This window comes from Protobothrops mucrosquamatus, unplaced genomic scaffold (assembly GCF_001527695.2).
Source record: "Protobothrops mucrosquamatus isolate PMUCROS unplaced genomic scaffold, P.Mucros_1.0 scaffold277, whole genome shotgun sequence".
In the NCBI taxonomy this organism is placed as follows: Eukaryota; Metazoa; Chordata; class Lepidosauria; order Squamata; family Viperidae; genus Protobothrops; species Protobothrops mucrosquamatus.
This window is the reverse complement of record NW_015386621.1, coordinates 761,278-788,276: the sequence shown is the minus strand read 5'-3', so window position 1 is coordinate 788,276 and position 26,999 is coordinate 761,278. Positions and strand designations below refer to the sequence as shown.

General features: G+C 36.3%; 1 protein-coding gene across 1 annotated transcript in view; it reads right to left on the bottom strand.

Annotated features, from left to right (window-relative positions):
- Positions 1 to 3,459: 3,459 nt before the first annotated feature.
- Positions 3,460 to 26,999, bottom strand: part of DYNC2H1 (dynein cytoplasmic 2 heavy chain 1) — a 152,773-nt gene continuing 129,233 nt past the window's right edge. The window contains exons 84-89 of the mRNA XM_015814719.1: positions 23,617 to 23,826; positions 23,321 to 23,410; positions 12,391 to 12,500; positions 11,341 to 11,422; positions 8,495 to 8,611; positions 3,460 to 4,300 (exon numbers count right to left, since the gene is read on the bottom strand). Coding sequence (XP_015670205.1) covers positions 4,142 to 4,300; positions 8,495 to 8,611; positions 11,341 to 11,422; positions 12,391 to 12,500; positions 23,321 to 23,410; positions 23,617 to 23,826 — 768 coding nt within the window. The 3' untranslated portion in view covers positions 3,460 to 4,141. The remainder of the gene's footprint in view (positions 4,301 to 8,494; positions 8,612 to 11,340; positions 11,423 to 12,390; positions 12,501 to 23,320; positions 23,411 to 23,616; positions 23,827 to 26,999) is intronic.

The following is a 26,999-nucleotide window of genomic DNA, read 5'->3' as shown; positions in this document are numbered from 1 at the left end:
TTTTGTGAAAAGGCTTGTTTCTGATCTTCAGACTGCCCCATCCTTGTTGGATTTCCAAAGAGCTTTGGAGAATTGGTTCTTCAGAAATGCATCTGGGGCCAATGAGGACTAGACTTCATTGGCATTCTAAGAAAATGAAAAGTGAGTGGTAGCAACCCAGATTTTAGAATGGAATATTACTTACCTGGCCCTCAAACAGCAACCACAATAAAGCTGCAATAAATGTTTTATGATAAGTCATAGCAGCCATTTTGTGAAAGCCTTCCAAATATGATTAAAGCCCCTCCACACACATTTTTGATCTTTGCTTTTTTTCCTCTTTCTCTACTTAGGTCATGTTTTCTGTAGTTCCTGAACATCTTTTTTGCACATGAACTTTCATTATGATTTAGAATCCAGAGTAATCAGGTTATGTAGTAAATGCTTAACTCATATAGAAGTTCATCTATTTTTTGTTATTATGCTGCATCTGCAGAGAAAGTTCATTCTGTTTCTGATAAGTAGACCTACCACCAAATGCCTCGAATTTACTTGTCATTCTGATATTTGATTCAGTGTTTGGGATGTTTTACCATGCTGTAAAAAAATCTACCAGAGGCTAATCTGCTTGGAATGGCAAGGAACCTAGGGATAATGCATTGATGTATGAATTGTCTATGCTGATAACTCTCTACTGGGTTTTGATGAATGTATAATAATATGGTGGATGCATGAAGGATTTGATTAAGTCAGCATGAGCATACTTAAACTTCAGTGCAGTTGTATATTGACAGCCTGCTTGCTCCATGTGTGCAGAATTCTCAACAAAAGCACTTCATGACAAGACCCTAAAAATATGTCTATTTGAGATTCAGGGTTTGTCTTTCCCACTGAAATTTTAAAGGAGCTTGTACCAAGCAATATTTCTCTTTCTCTCTTTCTCTCCAATTAGCTTTGTAATCCAATTAGTTTTAATGTTTATCATTTTTGAATTCATCACTCCCATTAATAAATGAAAACATTTCTGTGCCAAAGGGCTCTCTATGATTAATTTTGTATAATCCAGGTATTAACTGTAACTCATGGTTCATTTTCACTCCAGCCAAAGGAGACCCTTTCTCTTCTGGAAACTAGTAACAGTGTCCTTTTATTTCAGATGATCACAATTACACTTGTATATGTGAAGATTTGTGGCAATAGTCATGTCATCACTTTTTATTATTATAAGTTTCTCAAAACCCTAAGCATTATGGATTGGCAACATGATATTGTAAATATCAAGGAACAAAAAAATAATTTCAGCTGGCATCCTCAACCCCTTCACTGCAATTAAATAAGAAAAAAATAACTGAAATGATTAAACATCCATGAAGTTATAACATCTTTTGGGATTGTTCTTTTACTCATCCAAAACTTCATGCGGCTTCAAGTGAAAACAAGAATTATGAAATCACAAGATGATATTACTGAAACTTGGCAATTGAATATTTATTTTTATCCACCTTTATTATTTTTACAAATAGCTCAAGGCAGCAAACATATCCAATGTATCTTCCTTCTACCTATTTTCCCCAGACCAAGTGAGTTGGGCTGAGAGAGAGAGAGAGACTGGCCCAAAGTCAACCAGCTGGCTTACATGGCTAAGGTGAGACCTGAACCTATGGTCTCCCACTTTCTAGTCTGGTGCCTTAACCACTAGACCAGGGGTAGGCAACCCTGGCTCTTTTATGACTTGTGGACTCCAACTCCCAGAATTCCTGAGCCAGCATGGCTCAGCTTGGAAACCTCTCCCTTTCCCCTCAGCATGGCTGGCTCAGGAATTCTGGGAGTTGAAGTCCATGAGTCATAAAACAGTCAAGGTCGCCTACCCCTGCACTAAAGGATACAATGACTTGAATAGCACAGTCTGGGAACAAACTCAATAGGAAGAGGACAGGTCAGTAAAGATGATAAAGAATCTTCTAGCAAATCTGAATGCCTTCAATCGCTAGTATATGCTGAAATATACTCTAGAATTCTGAAAGTCTGGCTTGAAGAGCTGTTGGGACCTCCTGGAAAACTGAAGAGATGGTGGAGAAATGTGGTCCCCCTCTTCAAGAAAAAGAAATTTCCCTTCCAAAACAGCTGTAGGGAGGGCATTAAATCAAGCTAGAGATGAGGCTCTTCTGAATTTGGGGACTATAGTACAATATGAATATGAAGCTGCTATAGGTGATAAGATGTGGTTATTATTATGAGAAAAAACAGCAATTTCTCTTTGGCCTTTTACATTTAAGATTCTTCGTCTTAGTACTGATCTAGGTTGATCTGAATGTAAGGTTAAGATAGAATCACTGGAGGATCAAAAATATTTTAAATAACTATTTCCCAAGAAGATTTGAAATTATTTGCCAACATTAGGTAGGTCAAACCACTATGGTTGTGCAATAATTTTAATCAATAGGTAAGGTTATTTATCCAGATATTAGACTCAACTTTACGAACTCCTGCTTCCTGTTGAAATACAGTATTGAGAACACAACAGATAACATGGAAAATGTTTCTTAGAGATTTTGTTTGAATTCTTTCTAAGATAATCATGCTGTTTTATGGTCTCAATTGAGTCTCATATAGCAGGTGTGCTTGGGCTTTAGCTGCAGACAATCTAATTGCAGTAGAGATAAACTGTGCTCTTCTGGAAAGACAACCACAATATGATTTTGATCATCTATACACCATTTCCAAGAAGGATGTTGGAGATTATTTTTAAGTTCTTCATTGATAGGCAACCAGAGGCTCTATATGAAATGAATTTAAAGAAGTGAAAGCTGGCTGAGTGACTTTGAGTCAGTCACTCTCTCTCAGCCCAACTCATCCAACAGAGTTGTTGTTGGGAAAACAGGAAGAGGGAGGGGGATTATGTATATCTGTTGCCTTGAGTTATTTATAAAAACAAAAAAGCAGGATTAAAAAAAAATCTAACAAGTCTAAAATGTTTATTTCCTCAATTTGGAAGACAGATGTATACGCTGTAATCAGTTGCAGATCTTTCATTACTGTCCTGATTCCCAAATGAGGCATACAAATATTGCTTGTAAAACAAATAGAGATGTTTATTTTAAAATTATTGCCATTAATTTTGTTACTTACATATTTAAACTTTTCTTGGAATTCAGTATAAGTCAGCTCTACCCTTTAATCACTCTCTATTTATTAGAGTTTTATCCCACCTTTATTATTTTTATAAATAACTCAAGGCAGCCAATATACTTTATACTCCCTCCTCCTCTTTTCCCAATAACCATCCAGTGAAGTGGACTGAGCTGAAAGAGAGTGACTGGCCCAAAGTCACACATCCAGCTTTCATGCCTAAAGCAGGACTTTGGTTCTTTTATATAGGAAACCAGAACAATTTTAATACACAGAAAAACTGTTTCAGCTTACTCACAAGTAACACACAGGCAAAATGATTTTGAAAAAACTAGAAATTATTTAATGAGAACAATGAAAATTATACATATTTCATAAATATATTTCAGTATAATTTACTTTTATTTAATAGCAGGAGCTTATCTTTTCAATTCTAAAAATTATGTCCTTTAAAAGTACAACCTGAAGTAGAATGAAAATCTGGAAGTTGGGAAAAAAATGAACAATAAAAAGAACAATAAAAAAAATACACATAGTAAAAGCTGAGAGAAAAAATACATAGAGAAAAATGTACCTAGAAATACAAAGTACTACAACCTTAAGATTTTATACAGACGTTTGGATGTTTACATTACATAAAGGACAGATAATAAATTTGCCAAGTTGATGGGAGCAATCTCCCACAGTAATGCTTTACAGTGTCCAATCACTTTAATAGTGAACGTACACATAAAATCTATGGAGACTGTACGGTACCAAATGGTGGGAATAATTCACTGAACTATTCAAACTCTAGTGAAAAAAAACCCAGGTGACTGTGTAAGTTTTCAGCTAGTTTTCTCAGCTTGTCTACTGAAAAATAAATGTTAATTAACTTTTTAGTTATATTGTAAATCCACAGTGTACTATTTATAAAGCACTGTTCTTTATAAAGTCCAAGATTTCTCACATTTTTGTTTTAAATTATCACAGAAAACATAAACTATTTTTTAGACAACAGTAATCAAACCTGATGGCTAGCAGCAGCTTCTTCTTACTGATTTTTGAGAAATAAAGCAGCTCCACACTGGATCCATTGATCTTGATTCCCTCCACATGGGACATCGATATTTGTCACCACACAATCCCTTTCAGCACTAGTGTAAACAGGCAAAGAGATGCACTCTTCAGGGGAATAGGGCCCATAAGCATTCTGTCAACAAAGAATCAACCCTTTGAATTAGAAGATATGGTTGCAATCATTCTCATTCACACGTACGCACACACACACAAACATATAAAGCTTTCAGATACTTCTCCTAACTGCATGGAATTTACTTCTGAAAAAATGTGGTAGTGTTGTCCTAGGATTAGAAATTAGCTGTGGTCATTGTGATCATTTCAATTCTGTATAAACAGGCTTAGTGGTCAAAGACATGAAACTCTGTCTATAATCTCATGCCAGGTTTCTAAAATGAACTTGAGGAGTGATCCTGAAACTGCACCTAGTGCAGAACTGGAGGTTCAAACTACCTAATACTCACTGCATGGAAGAAACGGCAGGGCTGCCTATTAGCTACTGAGCAAGCATCAATGTTTTGCTTTCATCTTATAAGGTCCAAAATAACTTCAGACCAGAGTGCTTGGTAAATTCCCTATCCTCATGCAGATCAGGATAAGATAATCAGAGGATATCCTGCTGCTTGTACTATGATTTACAGAATGCTATCTTGAAATTACTTGCAGGCAAGGCTTCCCCACCGCTATCCTCAGTTTCAAAATATCTCTATCTTCATGCTCTCTCTCAAAATATCTGGTTGGTGTCAGCCGTGAAATGGCCTGAAGAATCTGAATCTCTTTAAAGAACCTTTCCTGTGTCAGTGTGAATGAGCTTTTCTTTTTCTACGACTTCATATTACTAGAGGGGACCAAAGGTTTGGCCCTATAGGCCAATCACAATATACATTATTAATTTCATTACTTTTTTCCAGAGAAAAATGTTATTGTACTTAGGAATGGTCAAAGATCATGCACACACGAGTAAAGGTTTAGAAGAAAATGGCAGTCTGATTTTTTGTTATTTCCTCTATATGTTTTCATATGTGGTCTTTTTAATATATCATAATTTTATTTTTTTATGTTGTAACAAACTTTACTTCACCTGAGCTGTGTGTTCGGAACCTTTTTTTAAAACCACATATTTTTGCAAATGACTGCAGCACATAAATATTAAACAAATATCTCTCCATATAGGATTCAATTCACACAGGCCCAAGAAATTTAGTTAATAATGAGAACTATGTCATTAATCCCAGAAAACTAAAAATTAGAATTGTAGGAAATATGGATACAAAGCTTAAGTTTTCATAGGTAGACAAATTGCTGAACTGTAGTCTAACAGTATTTGTTCGTTTGTCACTCTGACAACTTGGCAGTAGTAGTTATGCTTATTCTGGAGGCTAATGTGAAAATGTGAATATTTTATAGAACTGGATCAGTAAAAAGCTATTTTTTATGCCAATGTTTTATATAATAAACGATCTCTATTGTACGGGCAATTTTCTTTGCTAAATTAACTGTATGGAATTCTTCATACATTTTTCAGTGTAGAAATGTTAGTATATGTTTGATGGAATATGTATCTGGAGAAGTGGGGGAAAAGTTTTAAGAAAAGGCTCCATTTTGCACTTGCTATTTTTCTCTGTTATTGTTTGAGCTCTTTGTCAGGGCTTTAGAAAACAAAACCCCCCAGGAACTCAGAGTTTGGAGAGTTTGATGTGGTATAGATTCAAACCCAGGTTGGGGGCCAATAGAACTAGATGTGGTATAGATTCAATTTACTTTTATGGCTATGAAAGGAGGTGTTGATGTGAGAGACTGTGGGAAAGGAAGGAGAGTAGACCTAAACACTGTATCAAAAGACAGAGGATAAGTCAGCTGATAGCTTATCCCATAAACAACTTAGCTGAGGTGGCCAGAAGTCTTAAAAAGAGCATCTTAAAAAAATCAATATTAATTATTGTATTGCTCTCTTTCTTTCAGTTTCAGCTTTTTTCCTTTATTTATTTCTTCTTAGTTCGATTTTAAGAGTAAAAATAAAGGGGAAACTCTTCCAAAAGAGACTTGACCTTAATTAACTCAGTATAAATAAGAATAGAAAAATCCTCCTACATGCTTCCAGGATTCTATGGTTACCCAAAACATGTATTAAAGATACCTTCCTGACATCTCTGTAGTTCTTGCCTCATAGATCTTGCCCAGGTATGTTGAGTTTGACACATTTAAGAATTTGTTCTACTTGTTTGTATGAAAGAAGTCACCACCATCAATCTTTTCAGAAGCCATTACTTATCCCTTCCTTTTTTTTCTTTCCCCGTTTGATCTTTTCAACTACATTCTAGCGTGGTCTCTTTTTCTTCTCTCTTTATGAACTTGCATTCTTAAGGAATCAGTGACTGTCATTCTGAACAAAAGGACCAGACTTTCCATTTCATCAGAATCTGAAGGAAGATTGCCACTTGCCTCTTTCTGAGTAAACAACGGCAGAAAAGAATTTTTCTGGAAAAAAGTAGCTGGTGGCATTGTTGAATCAGATCTTCCCACAGTTTTGGGAGGGCACAGAAGGTTTATGAGGAAAGAATTCAAAGATCCTTCTGATGGAAACTAATGGGGCTCAATCCACCTTATCCCATGTGCACTCATGCTATGTTAGTAGCAGACAGACAAAGATAATCTGGTTTGGATTACTTCTGAAAGTAACAGAGTTGGAAGAGACCTTGGAGCTCTTCTAGTCCAACTCCCTGTTCAGACAGAAAAACCCCTAAACGCCACTGAAGATGTTACCCTAGCCTGGTAACGAAACGTTTGGAAACCAACCCACAAGCTTGGAGAACGAACCTTCACCCTCATCCTATTCCCAAGCTACAGATATTTGCCACTATAATAGAATAGAGTTGGAAGGGACCTTGGAGGTCTTCTAGTCCAGCCCCCTGCTCAAGCAGGAGAACCTATACCATCTCAGACAAGTGACTGTCCAGTCTCTTCTTAAAAACCTCCTGTGATAGAGCGCCCACGATTTCTGAAGGCAAACTGTTCCACTTGTCCTCACTGTCAGGAAGATTCTCCTTAATTCCAGGTTGCTTCTCTCTTTGATCAGTTTCCAACCATTGTTTCTTGTCCTGCCCTCTGTTGCTTTGGAGAATAGTTTGACCCCCTCTTCTTTGTGGCAGCCCCTCAAATACTGGAATACTGCTATCATGTCACCCCTATTTCTTCTTTTCTTTAGACTAGCCAAACCTAAGTCTTGCAGCCGTTCTTCATATGTTTTAGTCTCCAGGCTAATGATTATCTTAGTTGTTCTTCTCTGAACTCTCTCCAATGTGTCAACATCTTTTTTGTAGTATGGTGACCAAAATTGGTTGCAGTATTCCAGGTATGGTCTTATTAGGGTTTTATAAAGCGATACTAATATTTCGCGTGATCTTGATTCTATGCCTCTGTTTATACAACCCAGGATTGTATTAGCTTTTCTGGCGGCTGCTGCATACTGCTGGCTCACTGCTATCATGTCACCCCTATTTCTTCTTTTCTTTAGACTAGCCAAACCCAAGTCCTGCAACCATTCTTCATATGTTTTAGCCTCTAATCCCCTAATCATCTTTGTTGTTCTTCTATTTTGTGGATTATTTGCACATAAAGTTATTCTGAGAAAGGTTATTTACAATCTTCATAGTAGCAGGGATATAACTAACATTTTCAGGATTCTGTCAGAATGATTTCAATATGCATACATTTATTTCAGGCTAGTTCTGTTTTTCTCTAGGTTTTTTTTTTTATCAACCAAGTTTTGATCCATTGGTTGCAAAAGAGACTGAATGACTGGCTTGTTCTCCCAGTCAGGACATGATGGGCTGACAGAGAGTAATTGGCCCAAAGTCAACCCACTGGTTTTCATGCATAAAGGGGGTCTAGAACATATAGTCTCCTGATTTCTAGCCTGATGCCTTAACCACTAGGCCAAACTGGTTTGCTATTTCAGGCTAGTTCCACAGGTGCAAATCCACCAGAAAAGGCCATATGATAATTTGAATATGAGCAAAACATTTACACAAAATACCTTAAAATTGGCTATTTTCTTGAAAAAATTTTGTTAGCTAAATCAGTTGACTATGAATCGGGATTAAAACATTTATCCGGACTTATTTTGAGAAAACATGAACTTTCCATATGCCTCTTTTACAAGTCCACTAATTCAATTGTGCTGTTCCAGTTGTAATCCTACAAAGAATAGAGTTATTAAGCTACAAAGTACTAGATCTTTTCAAAAAAGATCAGATATCTACTGAAAACCTACTACTGAATTTTTGTTTAATTACAAGCTTATTTTGAGCCCTTAAAAATGAAGTACCTGAGGAATCCAGGCCATATAACAAGGCAGAACAGTTGAAACACTGGATGAGTCATGTTGGTTTTCAGAAAGTCGATTTCCATCAAAACTACAGCCTTCCAATTGAAGGCCACTGATCTGTCACGGAAACACAAAATATTCAATTTGGCTAAAATGTGAGCAGTGACCAGTGATGGGATTCAAATATGTGAACAACCGGTTCTCTGTGTGGATGCCACTTCCGGAAGTCCATTCTGGGTCTGCGCAACAAAACATTAGCTACTGGTTCCGCCAAACTGGTGTGAACTGGCTGAATCCCACCACTGGCAGTGACTATATTGTATTTTGACATCAGTTAAAATCCAGCTCGCTGGATGGCTCTAGTACAATATCTATGGAAGATTATTACTAAGAGGCAAGGAGATTGTTGCTTGAAAACTATGCTTTTTAATATATTTCTTATAGTTTCCAATTGTATTATTTATTTTGGTAGAGAAAAATATTATTTACATCAGTACTTAGGTCAGCAGCAGGTATCAATATATTAGAATTATAGAACAGAGCAGTAAGACTCACATAAACACTTTAACAATGCCAGAGAAAGGGAAGAAATAAATCCCAGAACAGATATGGCATCTTTTTAAAAGTTTGACAGCTTTCAAAGAATAGTTTGTGTAGGTCAATAAAGTTTTTTCTTCTCTCTCTCTTTTTGTCAAAAGCAAGCAATAGGCTAAATAAAGGAATTTTTAACTCCATGAAAAAGCAAAGCCTTGAAAGAAATACTGCCCACTTTATTTCTTCTGTTGGGACCATAGTGCAATGAGAAACATGTTTTGTAATTTTGATTTTAGGAACTAATCTTAATAGTAATATACTTCAAGGCAAATTGCTTAACTTTTAGTTTTAGTGAAAAAACTGCTTCTGCAGGATTTAATGATAACATTGACTATAACATCATTCTACACTAATCCTAAACATATTTTGAACATAAGAATTTTTTTTCTCACAATCTTAGGGGCAGATCCCTTGATATTTTCATTTTAATTCAAGCCTTGGTATGATAGCTGTCTTCTGCCTTTTGCTGGGACAAGTGATGGGCAGATTTTCCTGGGCTAATGTCTCAGACATCAGCATGGAATAATAGAAGTGAACACAGATGCAGGAGCCTAATTGAATTTGTAGTAAAAAAAATCTGCTATCTACTTCATTGTAAATATGAAACTTGCATATTCAAGACTAACTATATGCAGAGGCAGGTGGACATCAAAACAAGGGGAAAAAACTTTCTACAATATTACTATCTAGCAATTTATTCCCATAATTTAGACCAGGGGTCTCCAAACTTGGCAACTTTAAGACTTTAAGCAAAGCTGGCTGAGAAATTCTGGGAGTTGAAGCCCACAAGTCTTAAATTTGCCAAGTTTGGAGATCCCTGATTTAGACACTACCTGATTATTGAATATCACCATGGAACTATAGAAATAATAAACTATTATTATATTAGAAGTAGGAATGCAGCTATATAAGATTTCATATTATTTCAAACAAATGTATGATATATTATAGAAAAACTCTGGGCCCTCACATGTTCCAACTGTAACCTGTGCTTTTCTTTAGGATGCACAGATCTATGTTTTAAACATTATGTATATTTAAATTCACAATTAAACACTGTTTCTGAGCTTGACAAAATTGAGTATCCAGACTTTATTTCTTCTTACTTGGCCCCTAAACCTTGAATTTATAATACTTTTAAAAATATTTTCTCCTTAGTTTCCAATGGGTTAAGATATCACAAGAGGCATGAGTTTATGTTAATAAATCAAAGAATGCATTTTCACATGCATTGTCAGGTAACTGTTTCTTTACAAGCAATTCTAAATGTTATTAAATAAGATTTAATTATATACAAATTGATTCTGAATCAAAAATTCATCACTGTCATTTCAGGAAGAAATTATTTTCGTAATCAGGTCTTGAGGCTATTGGTTGAATTAATCAACCATTTCAAGGATGGTAATATCTCTCGGCCAAGCTGTAAACTTGGTTCAGTGTGTGCCTACTTTAATATGCACATGCATTTCAAATCTTCTTCCAGAAATGACAGCAGACCTTTAAAGGTCAACAGTAATGTTGAATTTGAAATCTAATGACCGAAACATTAATTTCTATATTTTTGCAAATCTTTTACAAGCTTCTTTTGGTACTGAGGATTCAATGTTCAATAAAGTAAAAAAAGAATTTTAATTGAAGAACTGATTTGCAAAATGTAGGCCAAAACTATTTTGGTCTATTTGTTCATTGTGTTCAGCAGGACAAATTATATAGCTGTATAATAAAGTACAAACTTCATCAATTTCTATTACCAGCCAGAGATAAAGAGAAAAAAAAATTATTCTCTTTAAACATCTTTTAAATAACTTTATCCCTGATAGCTAAACTGGAAATGTTGCTATTGGAAATTGCTCACTTTTTAGAAAACTCCCCATACACCAATTATTTCCAAGCATGACTTGGAAAAAACAAGATGTTTGCGATATTTTACAGAGAACTCCTTCACTAAACTTTTGACCATTTGTCTTCAGAAAATATACAATGTAGGACAACTTTAAGAGATCATTAATTCTCATGTAAGAGAAGGAGCAGGGTGAATAGAATAGCAAACGGCAGGATAATTAATATATAATTATATTAACAGGTAACAGATTAACATATAATTAATATTCTGAGGTTCTCTTTGAGGTTGGAATGGGGTGAGCTATGCATTTAATGAAACAAAAGAATAAACATTTGACTATATTTAATTTATTTATAGATCCATAAGCCCACAGAAAGTTCAGCAAGTATAATTTCAATGGGTTGATCACCTGAACTTGGAGCTTTGCTTCTCTTATTTGACCTTTCCAGGATGCTGTAAATTTTAGACTATCCACAGAACAAGTCATTACTCTGGAACAGAATAATAAAATGAAAATATACTTTATTTCACATGAAATCTCCATACATTAAAAGATCACAGCTGCTGATTAAGTGAACCAGATTTCCTAAAACAATCCACCCCACTCCCTCCCATTGCTAAAAGAAAGTGCAGCATTCCATAAAATAATATAACATTTGGAATAATGAAAATAAGATGCTGCACTGTCTTTAATAATATTATTTTATCCTAACTAAGTATGTGAACTGTTTATGAATAAGTAGAAATCATTTTCTAGTGTAAGTAGTTTTTTTCCCCTAGAGTGCCCTTTTTAGTTTGAACAGCTAAATTATGTTTCATGTTTATCCCCCCAAACCAAATGATTGTTGTTACATTCCCTTAAGAGTGTTTCTTATATTTGGCATCACCCAAATCATTCCATTAATAGTTCTTTGGATGCCATTCTTAGTTTTTTAAAAATGTTTGCACTAATGCTAGAAATCAGAATCTTTTAGCATTTTTAGGACAGAATTTTGCTTGTACACAATACTTTGTGACACTATATCTACTTCTAGAAAGACTACCGTGTTATTAGGAATGAATGTTGAGCTGCAGATATAAAAAACTTCTTTCCTTAAGTATTGCATTTGTTATCAGGTTAACAAATTAAGTAGATCTGATTCATTTTAGGAAAAACCTATGCTTCTTTTTCACTAGAAAGGAATCAATATTTAAAACAAAAATAATGAAATAAGATAAGCATCAGTAGAACAGATTACAGAGGACAATAAAACCAAACAGTATCAGCAGCAAAACACATTTTATGGAAGTAGATGAAAAGCTTAAGTAAAGAACAGCAAAAATTAGACCAATTGGACTTCCTACAGAAGACACTCCTGTAGTCTTCTATAGACAATGAAGGTGAGAAAATTAGAGAATGAATGAAGCAGTAGTACTGAGAGACTCATAAATGACATGCAACAACTGTCAATTCACCTACCTTGCAGTCTCTTGCCTTAAGGCATTCAGAAAGGTATCTGGATGGAAGAGTTCTGACAGGTCAAGAGTATCTGAAAGTAAGGTCTGCTTTTCTGCTTTATTCACCCAATTCTAGAAAGATAACAGCATTACATGCTAAAGGAAAAAATATCTAGCTAGCTTAACACATTCAAGTGCCTATCCAGCATACCTTTAGATACACATATTTTCTGAGGAATTCAATGGGAATTAATATGGAATAACACACAGGACTGTGACCTTGGAGGCAAGTGACAACATAGTTCAAAATTGATTGGATAAATAACTTTGCAAGTCAAGAATGTGACAAAAATGATATTGAGGAACATGATGCAGTGTTGCTAGGCTTTATTATTAATATGATTCAAAAATAATTTTTTATACACTGGCAATCATGTGAAGGGAACAGACACCTTGTTTTATTCCTAAATCCCAATCTGGGAAATATCAGAAAGGAAATGTATTATACATAAATGCCTTCTACCTCATGTCACGATGGAATGAGATCTACAACCAAATAAATGCCAGTCAAAACCTGCCAGCATTCATGACAACACATACAGCTTTGTAGAAAGAAAATAAATGGATCTGACATAGGGAACCCAAGCCAATTAATCAGAACTGTAAGTTACAAATTTAAAACAACCACTTGGGATGTGTCTTCATTGGGCATACACATAATTTCTTAGTTCACCATAAAATATATTCAGCTGTTCTTAAATGGACACTGCAGTTTTGGGTCTGTTTCTGAGTAAGTTTTACTGAACATAATTGTATCATATATTCAACTTCATAAATAACGGATCATTCTGCTACATAATACACATGATACCAAAGGAAATAAGTCATTAAATTTAAATGATATAAAATTATTATTTTTTTAAAAAAAAGACCAAAATGGTTACATTAAATTCCTTTTATTAGCTCAATATACTTTATGTAAACAGTAGTATTTGTTACAAAAATTGAATTTTAAAGCAACATATTTATTGTAAAATGAAATCCATTTATGAATCCCTCAAGAAGTCTCAAAGAGAAAATAAAATAGTAATACAGGTAGTCTTCAACTTATGACCACAACTGAGCCCAAAATTTCTGTTGCTAAGCGAGTGGGATTGATGTTAAGAGAGTTTTGCTCCATTTTACGACCTTTCTTGCCACAGTTGTTAAGTAAATTATTGCAATTATTAAACTAGTAACATAGTTGTTAAGTGAATCTGGCTTCCCCCTTGAATTTGCTTGTCAGAAGGTCATAAAAGGTGATCACATGACCCCGGGAGACTGCAGCCATAATAAATATGAGTCAGTTGCCAAGCATCTTACTTGTGATCATGTGACTGCGGGGATGTTGCAATGGTTATAAATGTGAAAAACGTTCATAAGTCACTTTTTTCAGTGCTGTTGTAACTTTGAACAGTCACCAAATGAACTATTGTAAGTTGAGGACTACCTATATAACAATCTCTCCAATCTTATGAAATAAAGTTAATTAATAATCTAAAATCCAACCTTATTCAAAGCATGTTTCTAATACAGAAACCTGTGGGCTGGCAATAAAATATGAGCAAACGTCATATCCAGGAAATTTTAAATCACTATTTCAACCTATGGAAAATGTTTAGGTTCCATCTTGTATCTTCCTTAGGAATGTGTCACACACATCTTTTGCCAGCATTTTGCTAAATATTTGGAATTCTACTATAGATAGAGTTTGTATGTCATAAGAACTTAATACAGAAGAGCTTCATATAGCATTTTTCCCAACAATATACTATCTTCCTTCAAAATAACTTCGCTGAAAACCAATTTTCCAATCAATCACATTCTATTCTTTTCTTGAGTCTGTATGCCACTATTTAAATTGAAACAACCCTATTATTCCCCTATAAAAAGTTCATTATCCAAGATGAAGTCAAACATGTCATTTCTATTTAAATATTCCTTGTCACATTTGATTTCAGATAGAACCTTTTAGCCTAATAACAGCAGAAAATTTGCAAGTCTTACTTGTTCTATAAATCTCTTTCTAATTCTACTGTTCAATGACAAAATTGGAAAAGGAGGCTGAGATAAATTAATAAAAATTCTCTTATTAAAGATATTGCTACCACCGTACTTAATCATGGGAAGAAAGGCCACTGAAGTGATAATATCACTAAATAAACTATATAATTTGTTGTTCTATCACAGTAACTCCCCACATTGCTGTTTTTTTTCTGAGACAGAGCAATTTAATCAAATGCCCTTTATATATGTCACAACATAGATTACAAATGTTTCTCCCAGATAATTATGAGTGATTTGAATGTTCTCCCCTCCCTCCCCCCAATTCTATTTATACTAGTGAGCTTGGTCATATCTGCATGATTCTTTCAATGATTTATCAGTCCCTGCTATATTATGGCAGTAATTGCAATTCTTCAACCAAAAAGATAGCATGAAGTAAAGTGTTCAGTGTCAAAGTAGTCATCAGAGTCATTGGTAATTTCAGATTAATATATTCATTTTACTTGTGTATTCAAATAAATATTGAATTCAGGTATTCCAGACATCTATGGGCAAGCAAGTATATTCAATTAAATTCTAAGAGACTGTAACAACAGCAGTTTGTTTTCAAATCTGAAGTATTTATTTTGTAATTTGTTTAATAAAGAGTGAATTACATGGCATAGTATTTTAAAACCATGTCTATCTGTCTTTATCCATCCATCCATCTACCTACCTACCTGCTAATAGCAATAGCACTTAGACTTATATACTGCTTCACAGTGCTTTACAGCCCTCTCTAAGGAGTTTACAGAGTCAGCATATTGCCCCCAACAATCTGGGTCCTCATTTTACTGTCCTCAGAAGGATAGAAAGCTGGGTCAATCCTGAGCTGGTGAGAATCAAACCCAATCTGGCAATCGGCAGAATTAGCCCGCAATACTGCATTCTAACCACTGCGCCACCACAGCTATAATAATAGCTCACGTCTAATAGCTCACTTTTAGTTATTAGACATGAGAAAATATTGTGAGCAAAAGATTAGCTTAATTTCTGAAGCAATAAACTGCACCATTTTTAAAAATATCTTAAAAACCAAAAGGCTTACTACGTAGACTTTTTTCCTATCTTAGAAGGCAAAATATCAGTTGCAAAGGGTGCATGTATTCGGCCTGGACATCATTCTATGTAAAATAATTTAAGTGAAGTTTAATATTGTTGCAGGTAGCACTTCACAAAGGTTTTACATAGTGGTATAGTTTACATCTAACTATATAGTTTATAATTATAGTATAAAAATATAAAAAACCACAGAAATAACCTTGAAAAGGAATGTGATGATTAGCAAAATTCAATTTTAAAGGAGAGTCAGGTTTTAAAACATTCTATTGTTGTTGTTGTTGTCGTCATCATCGTCGTCGTTGTCATCATCATCATCATCATCATCATATGGTGTAGTTACAATACTATTCCAGAGTAGTAGTTTGGTTGCCTGTTTACAGTTCTGTTAGGTCAGCGGTTCTCAACCTATGGGTCGCGACCCCATTTGGGGTCGATCGACCATTTCACGGGGGTCGCCAAGCAAGGCTGTCCGCCATTTTTTCCCCTTTTCCAGCGGGTGCCTTACCTCCCTTGAGCTGGGCCAGCTGGTGGTCAGCCTGCTCCGTCTCTGCTGCTTGCCAGCTACGCCTCGGCCGGCGCAGGGGACGGAACCACGCATGCGCGGCGCTCCCGGGCAGGGAAAGTCCTCGACTTACGACCGTTTGGGTAGTCCTCGACTTACGACCGGTTTAGTCCTCGACTTACGACCGGTTTAGTCCTCAACTTACGACCAGTTGGGGGTCGCGGCATTAGAAAGGTTGAGAACCACTATGTTAGGTACATGCTTGCACACTTACCACAGTGTGCCACAAGAGGGCGAGCTAGCTTCGCACCAGAAAGAAAGATGAGTGGCTCTTCCTACAGCATCATCCTAGTCCCCCTAATAAACAGGCACTGCAACCAGGAAGGTTCAGAGCAGGCAGGAATCTGATTGCCTGCACAGAACACCAACTTGTCTCCTCACAGAAGTGGTACCTATTTATCTACTCACATAGAACATGATTTCTAACTGGAAGGTGGGCAGAAGCTGGGGCAAGTAATGGGAGCTCACCCTACCACACAGTGCTAGGGCTTGAACTGCTGAAGCAGAGACCATCTCCAGCATCATTAAGCAACTGAGTCGCCGTGCTTCAGTTATCCTAGCCTTTATCAAAACAGTAGGATTCTAGTATTTCTTGTGGAGCCTGTTTCCTGACCTCTTCTATCTTGAAAGCTTAACTGTGTTTTTATTACTTTCCTCTTATACTAGAGAGAGTTAAGGTAAAGGCAGTTTAAGTTTCTTTCTAACATACTCTTCTTTTCCCAAACTTAAGCCATGTTTTCCAGTTTCTACTTGTCAAATTCCTTTTGTAAGGTCATCTGGGTGATTCTCTATACCTCAAAATTTGAAGCCATTGGTTGGGCATTGTGGATAGTCTATCCGAAATGTCTTATATGTTGTCGCCATTTATTTCTGTGTATTTTTAAAATTTATGTAATACATTGTTGGCTTAGCCTTAATAAAGGCCTTCTCCAAAACACTCAGCGCCTCTGGGATTTCAATCAATGCATCATATAAGATAATAGCACCAGTTTTCCATCCCAAAAAATCTCAAGGGTAATGGAGCATCAAATGAGATTTCTGAATGAAAACTATTACACCCAACTATATAGCAACCCCCCACTCTTTGCAAGGCCAATGCTAATCTATTTCATAATAAAACCGTATGGTTCAAAGGGGATGAAGGTTAGCCTTTTCCGACACACAAACGTAATTTACCCGTCTGCACATTTGCACAGTTCTTAAAACCTTTGATGCAATATCACTGTGGATCTATGATTTTAACATTATAGCCTCAATGGAAGCCCTTGTATTAGAATTCTGTGCAAGAGAGATGAAGGCTAATGATTGAATTCAGACGAAGTCAATGTCCTTTCTAGTGTAAGATATATATCAGGGGTGTCAAGCTGCCAGCCCGCGGGCCATACGCGTCACGTGGAAGCTGCGCCCACCCCATTGCCGGCAATTGCAAAACTGGCCCGATACGTTGCGCGATGTCACATGACATCAAGAATTTGTCATGTCTGATATATATTTTTTTGCACGGACATAAAAGGGTTGTAATGTAGCAATAGGAAAATTGGTGTGATGGTTATCAGATGGTGATGAAAGGGAAGGAATAAGGTAGGAAAGGATAAAATGAAATAGAAAGTATTAAAAAAAATGGGGAAATGAAAACTGGAATACCTAGCATCTCTAAGAGCTTGGTCATATTTTTCCAGAAAATTTATTTCATAGATGATGAGATCCTTCCTTTATGTGGTGCTGTATTAGCTGTTTGAATTCAAAATGAGAGCAGAAGACTCTATAAGGCTTTTCTAGATGCAAAGAGAAATCACAATTACTGACAAAATGCTGCTATTGCCTTTCTGTCTGGTGGAGCTCTCTCCTTCTGTAGGGTACGTGTTCCTGCCACTATTAAGCTATAGCAATCACCATAGCAAAGCTTACCTATTGGCAAGATATGCTTCCTTCCTGTTTCCCCCCCAAAAATAAACAAACAAATTATTTCTCTAATTAGGGAGATGAACCAAGTGTCCAATTTATAGCTAAAGCAAGAAAAAAGCAATATAGTACAAAATTATTTTTAAAATGTCTCAAAACTTCCTTTGAAAAATGCTTCCTGCTTAAGAGGAAGGAAGGGACTAGCTAGAAAGCTCTTTTTACCCCGTGACATAAGAATGTTATCTTTAACCAGCAAGGAACAGCATTTTTCCAAACCGTATAATAAAGAACAGAGATAGTTTTTAGATAATGACCACTTGTTCAGTGATCATTTGAAGTTACAATGGCACTGAATGAATGGCACTTATGATCAGTCCTTTAAGTTTCAGCTATCTCAGGACCTCTGCAGCAGTCATGTGATCACAATCCAGGTGCTTGGCAAACAGCTTGCATTTACGATAGTGGCAGGACCTCCTGGGTCAGGTAATCATCATTTGCAACTTTCCTTTCCGGCTTCCCACAAGTAAAGTCAATGAGGAAGCCAGCAGGGAAGATCCCAAGTCACTCCTGTTAAGTTGCTTCCACTTCCACCACTTCCCACCCCCCCCCGAGAAACTCAGCTATGTAGCTTGAGAACCTGAGGAATCTTGTACTCTGTGGCATGCACCCTCCAGCAACACCTCCCCTCCTCACACACCTGCACTCCATAGTACAGTTATGGCGAACCTTTTAGAGACCGAGTGCCCAAAAACTGGCCCCGCCTCTGCTCCAGCCCCTGCCCTGCCCCTGCTCCGCCCCCACCCCGCCTGCCTGCAGAGCCACTCACTGCCTCCAGGGCCCGCCGCAGATCGCTCAGTAGTGCTATGGGAGCCACGCCTCTGCCCACGCCCCGCATGAGGCGGGCGTGAGGGCAGAGTCTTGTCTACGCTGCCTGACTGCCATGTCCTTGACTGCACTGCTCTGCGTGGGCCACGCTCGGAGGTGACCCTTCTCCAGGAGGGCTGCTGGTGAGGAGGGTGTCATGGGGGAGGCAAGGCTGGGACAATGGCATGTGCACCCACAGAGAGGGTGCCACCTCTGGCACCCATGCCATAGGTTTGCCACCACTGCCATAGTACATGTCTGCCAACCTGCTGCAGTGTCACAGCATCAACCTGCGCACCTTCCTGCCCCTTGCAGCAGCCACCCCCAATCTGGCTGCGTTTGCACTGCAGCAAGCACCTACCTGTCCACTGGTCTGCCTGCAAGCTGCATAAGACTTGCAACTTCCTGTCGGCTTCCCCATTAAGTTTGCTTGTTGGACTCTGGCAGGAATGCAAGAGGAGATCTTAACAACCCCTACTCCTCACTTAACAACAGAAATTGGGACTGCTGTTGCTAAGTGATGCGGTCATGTGACACCGCACTTTACAACTGCATTGCTTAGCAGTGGAAACTCCGGTCCCCATTATTGTTAAGTGAAGAGTATCTCACGAATGAAGGTGAATATGTACGAATATACATGTCCCAAGATAATGTTGTAGGATCCAACATTAATATGAATTTCTCTCCAACCAATGGAACAACCTGCCTCCAGAAGCGGTGAATGCTCCAACACTGGAAGTTTTTAAGAAGAGACTGGACAGCCCGAGCAAGATATGCTCCCAGGGTTGCAAACTTTGATATATCAAGTATTGTGACATTATTAGATACAAAGTACTAATGTCACACAGCTTCCCTAAGGCTTAATATATTTTCATGTCCATACAGTTGCCTAATATATCTAATAATCCTTAGCAATTGTGACAACCTGAAATGTTAATTTGTTAGTGCATTTCTCATTTCACTGTGCGTTCCCAAGAGTAAAGCAATTTTAGATGAAAGAATAAAATTAAAATACTCTTTTATTATAGAACTTGCTAATGCAATATCCATCCGCTACAGATAATTGTCAGGAGTTTATTATGTGAATGAATTTGGGAACAGGCAATAATAACCTTTTAAATGCAATATTAGTCCAGGGATGTGCTGTGAATAGGCCTTTAAATCAAAGCCTTTAAATTAGAGAGTCTGTCAAGGTATTTTATAATATCAAAAACACTGATTTTAAACAAGTAAGTTCACTTGTGTTTTTAAAAACAAGTAATAAAATGTTACCATTGTTTTCACTAAGCATGACAAATGTTATCTGACTGTGTGAAACTTTGAACAGGTTGTTCATATTTGTATTTTTATGCAAAGAATGCATATGTTCCAGATACAATTTATTTTTTAAAAAAATATATAAAAGTACTTGAATGACTTCCTTGAACTTAATTACCTATTAAATATTCAATAAAATATATGCTGGACTGGGAAAAGTGTACAAGATAAAATATCATGACAGAGATACCATCAAGAAATTTCCTAACGCCTTATAGTTTTACAAGGCTGCTCAAAGGAAATATCACAAACCTGTTAATTATTCAGAAATTAAGTAAAGGTATATTTGAAATTGACAAAATAGTGCAAGTAATATAATCAATTTTAAGGACAGTAGCAGAAATAAATCAGCCAATTGTTTTTGTTTTCTTAATGTTGCTGAATGTATTATGATGCATTACTATATTGTTAAATATATATTGACCCAACTATCTGTAGATTAAGCACAATAGTCAAAATGCTGTGTAAAATGATATAAGAATAATAACCTTAAAACATTTTAATGCATTCTGTGAAACCCATTTATTTATTTGTTTGTTTGTTTGTTTGTTTGTTTGTTTATAAAATGTATTGGTTGCCCCAGGGCAGCTTACCTATGCCCCTTTGGGTCATCCTTTTAGAGCTACTTCCTTACCAGATTCTTCAAAGCCTTCAAAAATGACACAGCTTCTAATGTATTGCCTTCTCATGAAAAGTTTGGATACATTCAGAGATCCATCTGCCTTGAAAAAAAGCCCATGCTGAACTGTATAGCACAGTCAAACATCAGCTCAGGAAATGTTTTATGACATTTTGTATTATGTCAAAATCTGCTTTGTGATAATGCTTATGTCATAAAATGTTTTATAAAATTTGCCAAATTTCAGCTGCACAAGAGATTTTGGACATGTTCTGTAAATTAGCCCATTTAAGATTCCTTAGTTCAAAAGGTTTTGCCCTACGAGTAGGCTGGCTTGGTCGCTCACAGTGAGAAACTGGTGAAGCGGACACAGCAGCACCTGCATTTTCTGCGTTGCATGAGAAAAGCACATCTTCCTTCCCCTGTCCTGACCACTTTCTACAGAGGGATGATCGAGAGCATCCTGTCATACAGCAACACAGTCTGGTTTGGAAACATCACTGCTTCAGACAGGAAGGCGGTGCAGAGAGTGGTGAGGATGGCTGAAAAGATCATTGGCAGCTCCCTCCCTCCCATCCAGGACACAGCATATAAGCGTTGCTTGAGCAGGGTCCGTAAGATTATCTGGGACACTACACATCCTCTTCACGACCTGTTTTCCTTGTTACCTTCTGGGAGGAGGCTTCGTGGTATCCGAAGCAGAACATCCAGATTCAGCCATAGTTTCATTCCATACAGCATTAACCTTGCGAACTCTCAAGCTTCCTCCTTCCGTTATATATTCAAGATGGACAGTATTTAATATTTATTTGTTATGTATATGTAGGGGTGTGGGTCTATACATATGTTGTATATAGTATGTTTTAGTTGTGTGTCATGTATGTGTTTCACTTTGAGAGCGGGCAAGTAAATTTCATTTTTGATGTGTACCATTGTGCCCACAGTAAAAAAATGACAATAAAGGTTATCTATCTATCTACAGTATAGTGCACCGTTTCATCCAGTTAAAAGTTTCAGGAATCAGACTTTAAAGATTACATCACACGGTATATTTCTAGTTCACTTTAGATTTTTTTTAAAGAGTCGCTATTACCCAGACACACTTTTAGAAGGGATGTAGGATCAGTAAGAAACCTTATTTTGCTATCAAACATATACCTTCTAGAAATTTAGCATTATAGAAGTTCCAATCCAGCTCCATGCTAGTGTGTATCTGCAATGCTGGTGCAATTCCACCAGTATTTATGGTTAAAATGAATCAGAGACATAAATCCATTCTATCCTCATTCAAAAGTAACAGATCTGGGCCTCTAGAAAAGTAAACTCATTGCCTCTCTGGAAAAATATGATGACCAAGGCGAGATTTAAAAAGCTGCTTATATCAACTGTGCACATAGCAATGATTCAAAATAATTTTGTACACAACGACAGCGGGAGGCAATGTAGCATGAAAGTCGCTCTCCAGGCTCATGTTGCATAAACTTAGCCCATATAAGAAGGACCTAATAAAGGAAAATGATGAGAAAAGAGATTCTGCAAAATTAGGGGCTTTATATACTCTGCCTCTGAATATTTATATAAACTGCATACAGCTAATATTTGCCTTTTTAGTAATCTTCAAACTGTATGCACACATGCACAGATCTAACATCACTCCGTACATTAAGGATAAGCAAAAGAATGGAAAATTTATTGTACAAACCAATCTGCTCCTGTTGCCCTTTTGCTTTGAGGGTTTTGTTGATGTTGTTTTTTGAAGAAAAAAAAAGAATAAGCTTTACAAGAAAAACAATCCTTTTTTCCAATGTAGCCGGGAGCTATATTCCCAAACAGCTGGTAGATACTTAGCCCTTTACTCCAAACAATGCCATCAAAAGCTAAATGCTCATGAGCTCTTTCCTCTTGAAGGATCAGTCAGTCACACAGAACATAATCTTCAATACACATATAGAATCATAGCGCAACATCAAAGAGAAAGGAGCATCTATCGAGTCATTACTGCTGCCTCTTTTCAAACAGATGGCAAATACATGAACTGTAACTCCAGACGTGTGCTCTTGTTAGCAGTCTTGTTTCCTTTTTATGGAAACTGGACATCGAAGATCAGAAATATTAAAATAAAAACAGAAGAAAAAGCATAAAATTTTGTGTTGTGGCTGCTGCTATTGTTTGTTACACTATATGTGTCCTTTATTTTCTATGACAACTTCTGCAAACTCAGACTATGTCAGGTCTGCACCATGATCAGAAGGCTTTGAAATTTTCCAACTTACTTTTTCTACAAGACGACCTGATATCACTGATCCCTTATGAAGCCTAAATGCATTTTACGCTATTATCCATAATGTATCAAAGGAATTCAAATATTAAAACTTGCAACATATACCATTCTGTGTGATATTTTAAAAGAGTGAATTCCTTCTCTGCCTGGCTTTATAAATGAAGTGGTGCAAGATGAAAAAACAAGAATACCATATACCTATGAATTTTACTACGTATGATAAACATACTAAACTTAAAAAATGAATAATGGAACTCTACCTGAATAGCATGTGCTCGTGCTACAACAGCTCTCAGATATTGTAAAGGATCTTCTGGACCTTCCCATTTGCTCTGCCATGTTAAAGGACACTGGGGGGAAAAAAATCATCATTAGAAATCTTGCTGACTGTTTTAATTCACAGATCTCGTCTGCATTTCCACACTGGATACAAAGGGTTTTTTTTAACCTCTTTGATTAATAAGGAAACCATACTTCCTCAATTAGATATAGTTCAAGTTCATTTTATCTACACAAGAAGTATACATCTTATACAGGGAAAATTGAGACATCTTACCTTTTGGTTTAATAAAGCGCTGGCCAATTTTTGAACTTCTGAGCTTAAGAGTGAGGTTCCTCGAATTACTTTACTGAGAGCAGCAAGAGAGTGATGAATACTTTGAACTAAGCGAATGGCATTAAATTGTTCTAAGATAACAAATGAAAGGATTGGAGATCCTTGCCGTTCTGAAGGAGGAGACACTTTCTGATGAATCAGATTGGAATTCTAAAAGACAAAAATCAGTAAAAGTATAGGTATACAGTATAAGTATACAGTTAATAGGCTGAATGTGATCATCCTTGAAAATATAAATAGACACTGATCCCAGAAGAGGAGGGAACATATAATTTACATAATTCTTATCCTTCATAGTATGGATCTAAGTATCTTGGAAAATTGAAAATATCTGCATTGCTGCAGTGATAATGAATGAACCAGGAAAGAGGGCACAGGATCTTTAAACAAGCAGAAAAAAATTGCAAAAAGAGGCAGTTATTTTATAATACTCTTCAGAATTAAATATTTTTGAAATATTAACTAAGAATTTATAATCTGAATTAGAAGATATGACAATAAATTGCAAAGGTCAAACTCAGGTTAATTGAATTCTGCCTTAAATTCAAATTCATTATATCAATTACTATGAAGAGATAACTTATCGATTTTATATAAAGGCAGGAAAAAATTCCCCGGAAAGTTAATTTTCAAAAAGATGATTTTTTTCTTATTCTGGATGGTACAGCAGTCCCTCAGCCTGGCCTTAATACCATTTACTCAAGTGGTAGTTGTGACAAGGCATGCTCTTCTGTAATTTTGAATGATATTAAGATCATTAGGCTATTGGAAAATTCAATATTTAAGGTTGCCTTGGAAGGAAGTTGGAAATTACAAGTGGTGCAGAATTCAATTACCAAAAGTTGGAGTGGAAATTGCTGATTTAAACTATATAATAATCATACTTGTTAAACAACATTTGTTTCGCTGCCAAATTCAAAGTGCTGATTATGAATATTAAAGCCATATCCTGTAATAAGTATTTCTGAAAGCTTCCTTGCTTCCAAATACAATGGAGTGGGCAGTTAATGGTGTTAATTTTTTGACACATGTTACATTACTGCTCTGCAAGCATCTTTGGCTTCTGGTGTGCTTCTGGGTGAAATTCAGTTACTTTTAAAGCCCTTCATGGCTTGAGATCATAGTTACTTATGGGTCTCTCCCCAATGATTTCTACCCATTACAACTGGTCCAGCAGAAGAGGCATGCTCTGGGTGACACTGGCTAAGAGGTTTTGGCTGGTGGAGCCCAGAAGGAAGAACTTTTCTGTCATGGCTCCCACCCGGTGGAATATTAAGATAAAGTGAGCTTGGGCCCTGCTGGCTTTTTGTTGCCTTATGAAGTGCAGTTGGATCCTTTACTAGTATTTTGCTATTAATTTACTTAGTCACTTAGGTGAATAATCTAAGTGACAGGTCCACCATCTTTGGCTTGGTACCTCACTGGCAACCTGCCATCCAAGGACTAGGGGTGAGGGATGGGGGACAAATGGGCAATAAACCTGTATGCATTTTGTGTAGGAATTTGGGAGGGGGAATGACAGCTGAGAAAAAGCAGATCAATGTGGGATTGGTTTGTGGCAGGCATCTTCAAAGCCATTTGCCCTGAGTGTGGAAATTTACCAGTCCAAACACCTCAGTGTTCCCAAAACATGTCAGTGGCATCACATTGGCTGGTTTTGGACTGATCATGGGGGAAGGGACAAGAATAAAGGAAATAGCTTTTTATTTATGCACGGGAAACTCAGATTTCGCCTGACTTTACTGCAACTAGCATCATTTAGTAAAAATATACTTCAACCAAATGGGAGTCGAGGGTTTTTCTTCCCTAAGGGATAGGACTGGAGCAGGTCTGACACTAGATATTTTCTTACCATATTAATGTTAATGCTATAGACCTAATTTTTTAGTTTATATTGATTTTTGTTTGTTCAATTTATATGGTCACCCATTTCAAGCAAGACCCTGGGTGGTTAACAACAATTAAAAAAAAACAGCAAAAACCCAACAAAAATATTAAAAAATGGCACCAGAAACAAAAAACAACTGTCAATATAATTACAGCACAAATATTTCAATACAGTAGAACAATGTGTAGGTTCTAAAACTGGTTAACTGATTATTAATTTAAAGTTAGCAGATAAGATCTTGAAGGCAAGGCATTCTGGCTGAAATTAGTTGTGTCACAACTAAATTGGCATGAATTAGACTTCAGATCTGAATCTTTGTATTGCTTCTAAAGTTTAATGCTGTGTTTTCTATTTGAGAAACAATTCTGTCTGAAAAACTATAATCAGCCCAATGCATTAATTTTCAAAAGTGCTTAGGATGGGAGTGGGATTCTAGTGATACAGAAAGAGAAATATTTTTTTAAAGGGACAGATTTAGTGCTTACTACACAATAGATACAAATATAAAAGTCTGAAAATGTTTACATCCTAACAGCAGTTCTTTGCTTATTTTTTTGCACAGACAAAATGGCAATCTATCTATAATATATTAAATCTGTTGTTTTATGTATTCACTGAAATATTTGACATTCATAAATCTGACCAAACTGCAACTCGCTTTTAATTCTTCAGTTTAGTTTTTGTAGCTCGGGGGCCTTGACCTCACAAAAAAAAGGCTCAAATCTTAATTACAGTTATTCCAAATCTAGCCACATGTTTCCAGTCCCACGTTTGTGATTTTACTAGATTTGTTAGGAATATATAAAAGTTCCATGCTTTAGCAATAGAAAATCACAGATTGGAAATTTGTCTTCAGTCCAAGTACATACTCTAAATCCTTTATCCTAACTAATAAATTAACAGCATAAAATCATTCCAATATAAAAATAATTATCTATTATATAAAACCAGTTATTCTCGCATTTTAATCAGAAATTTTTTTGGGGGGTAGGGAATATCGTCACAAGATGCTTGGTAACCAGTTGTAAGAACAAGTTGTCAACCATCCAAAATGAGATCATGTGCCCATGGGGATGGTGCAGTGGTCATAACTTCAAGAATGGGTCATGAAATGATCTTTCCTGAGTCTCTCATAATTTCAGACAGTCATTTGCGACTAGTTATAAGTTGAGGACCACTTGTATAATTTCTTTCTCTTTTAATTCATCTCATGTTTCAATTTCTTTGGCTTATCTTAACTTATTCCTTTATTATATTTTGCATAATGTTGTACAGTATATCCTGAAAGAAATAGCCGATTGTTTATGTATGAAAAACATGGTTACTAACATCAAAGGTTTTTTTTTCTTTTGTAAATAATATTTTATTAATTTTTCAATTTTACATTTAAGTATTTAAAAAGCAATGTGATGACTGGGTTAATCAATAGTTCGAT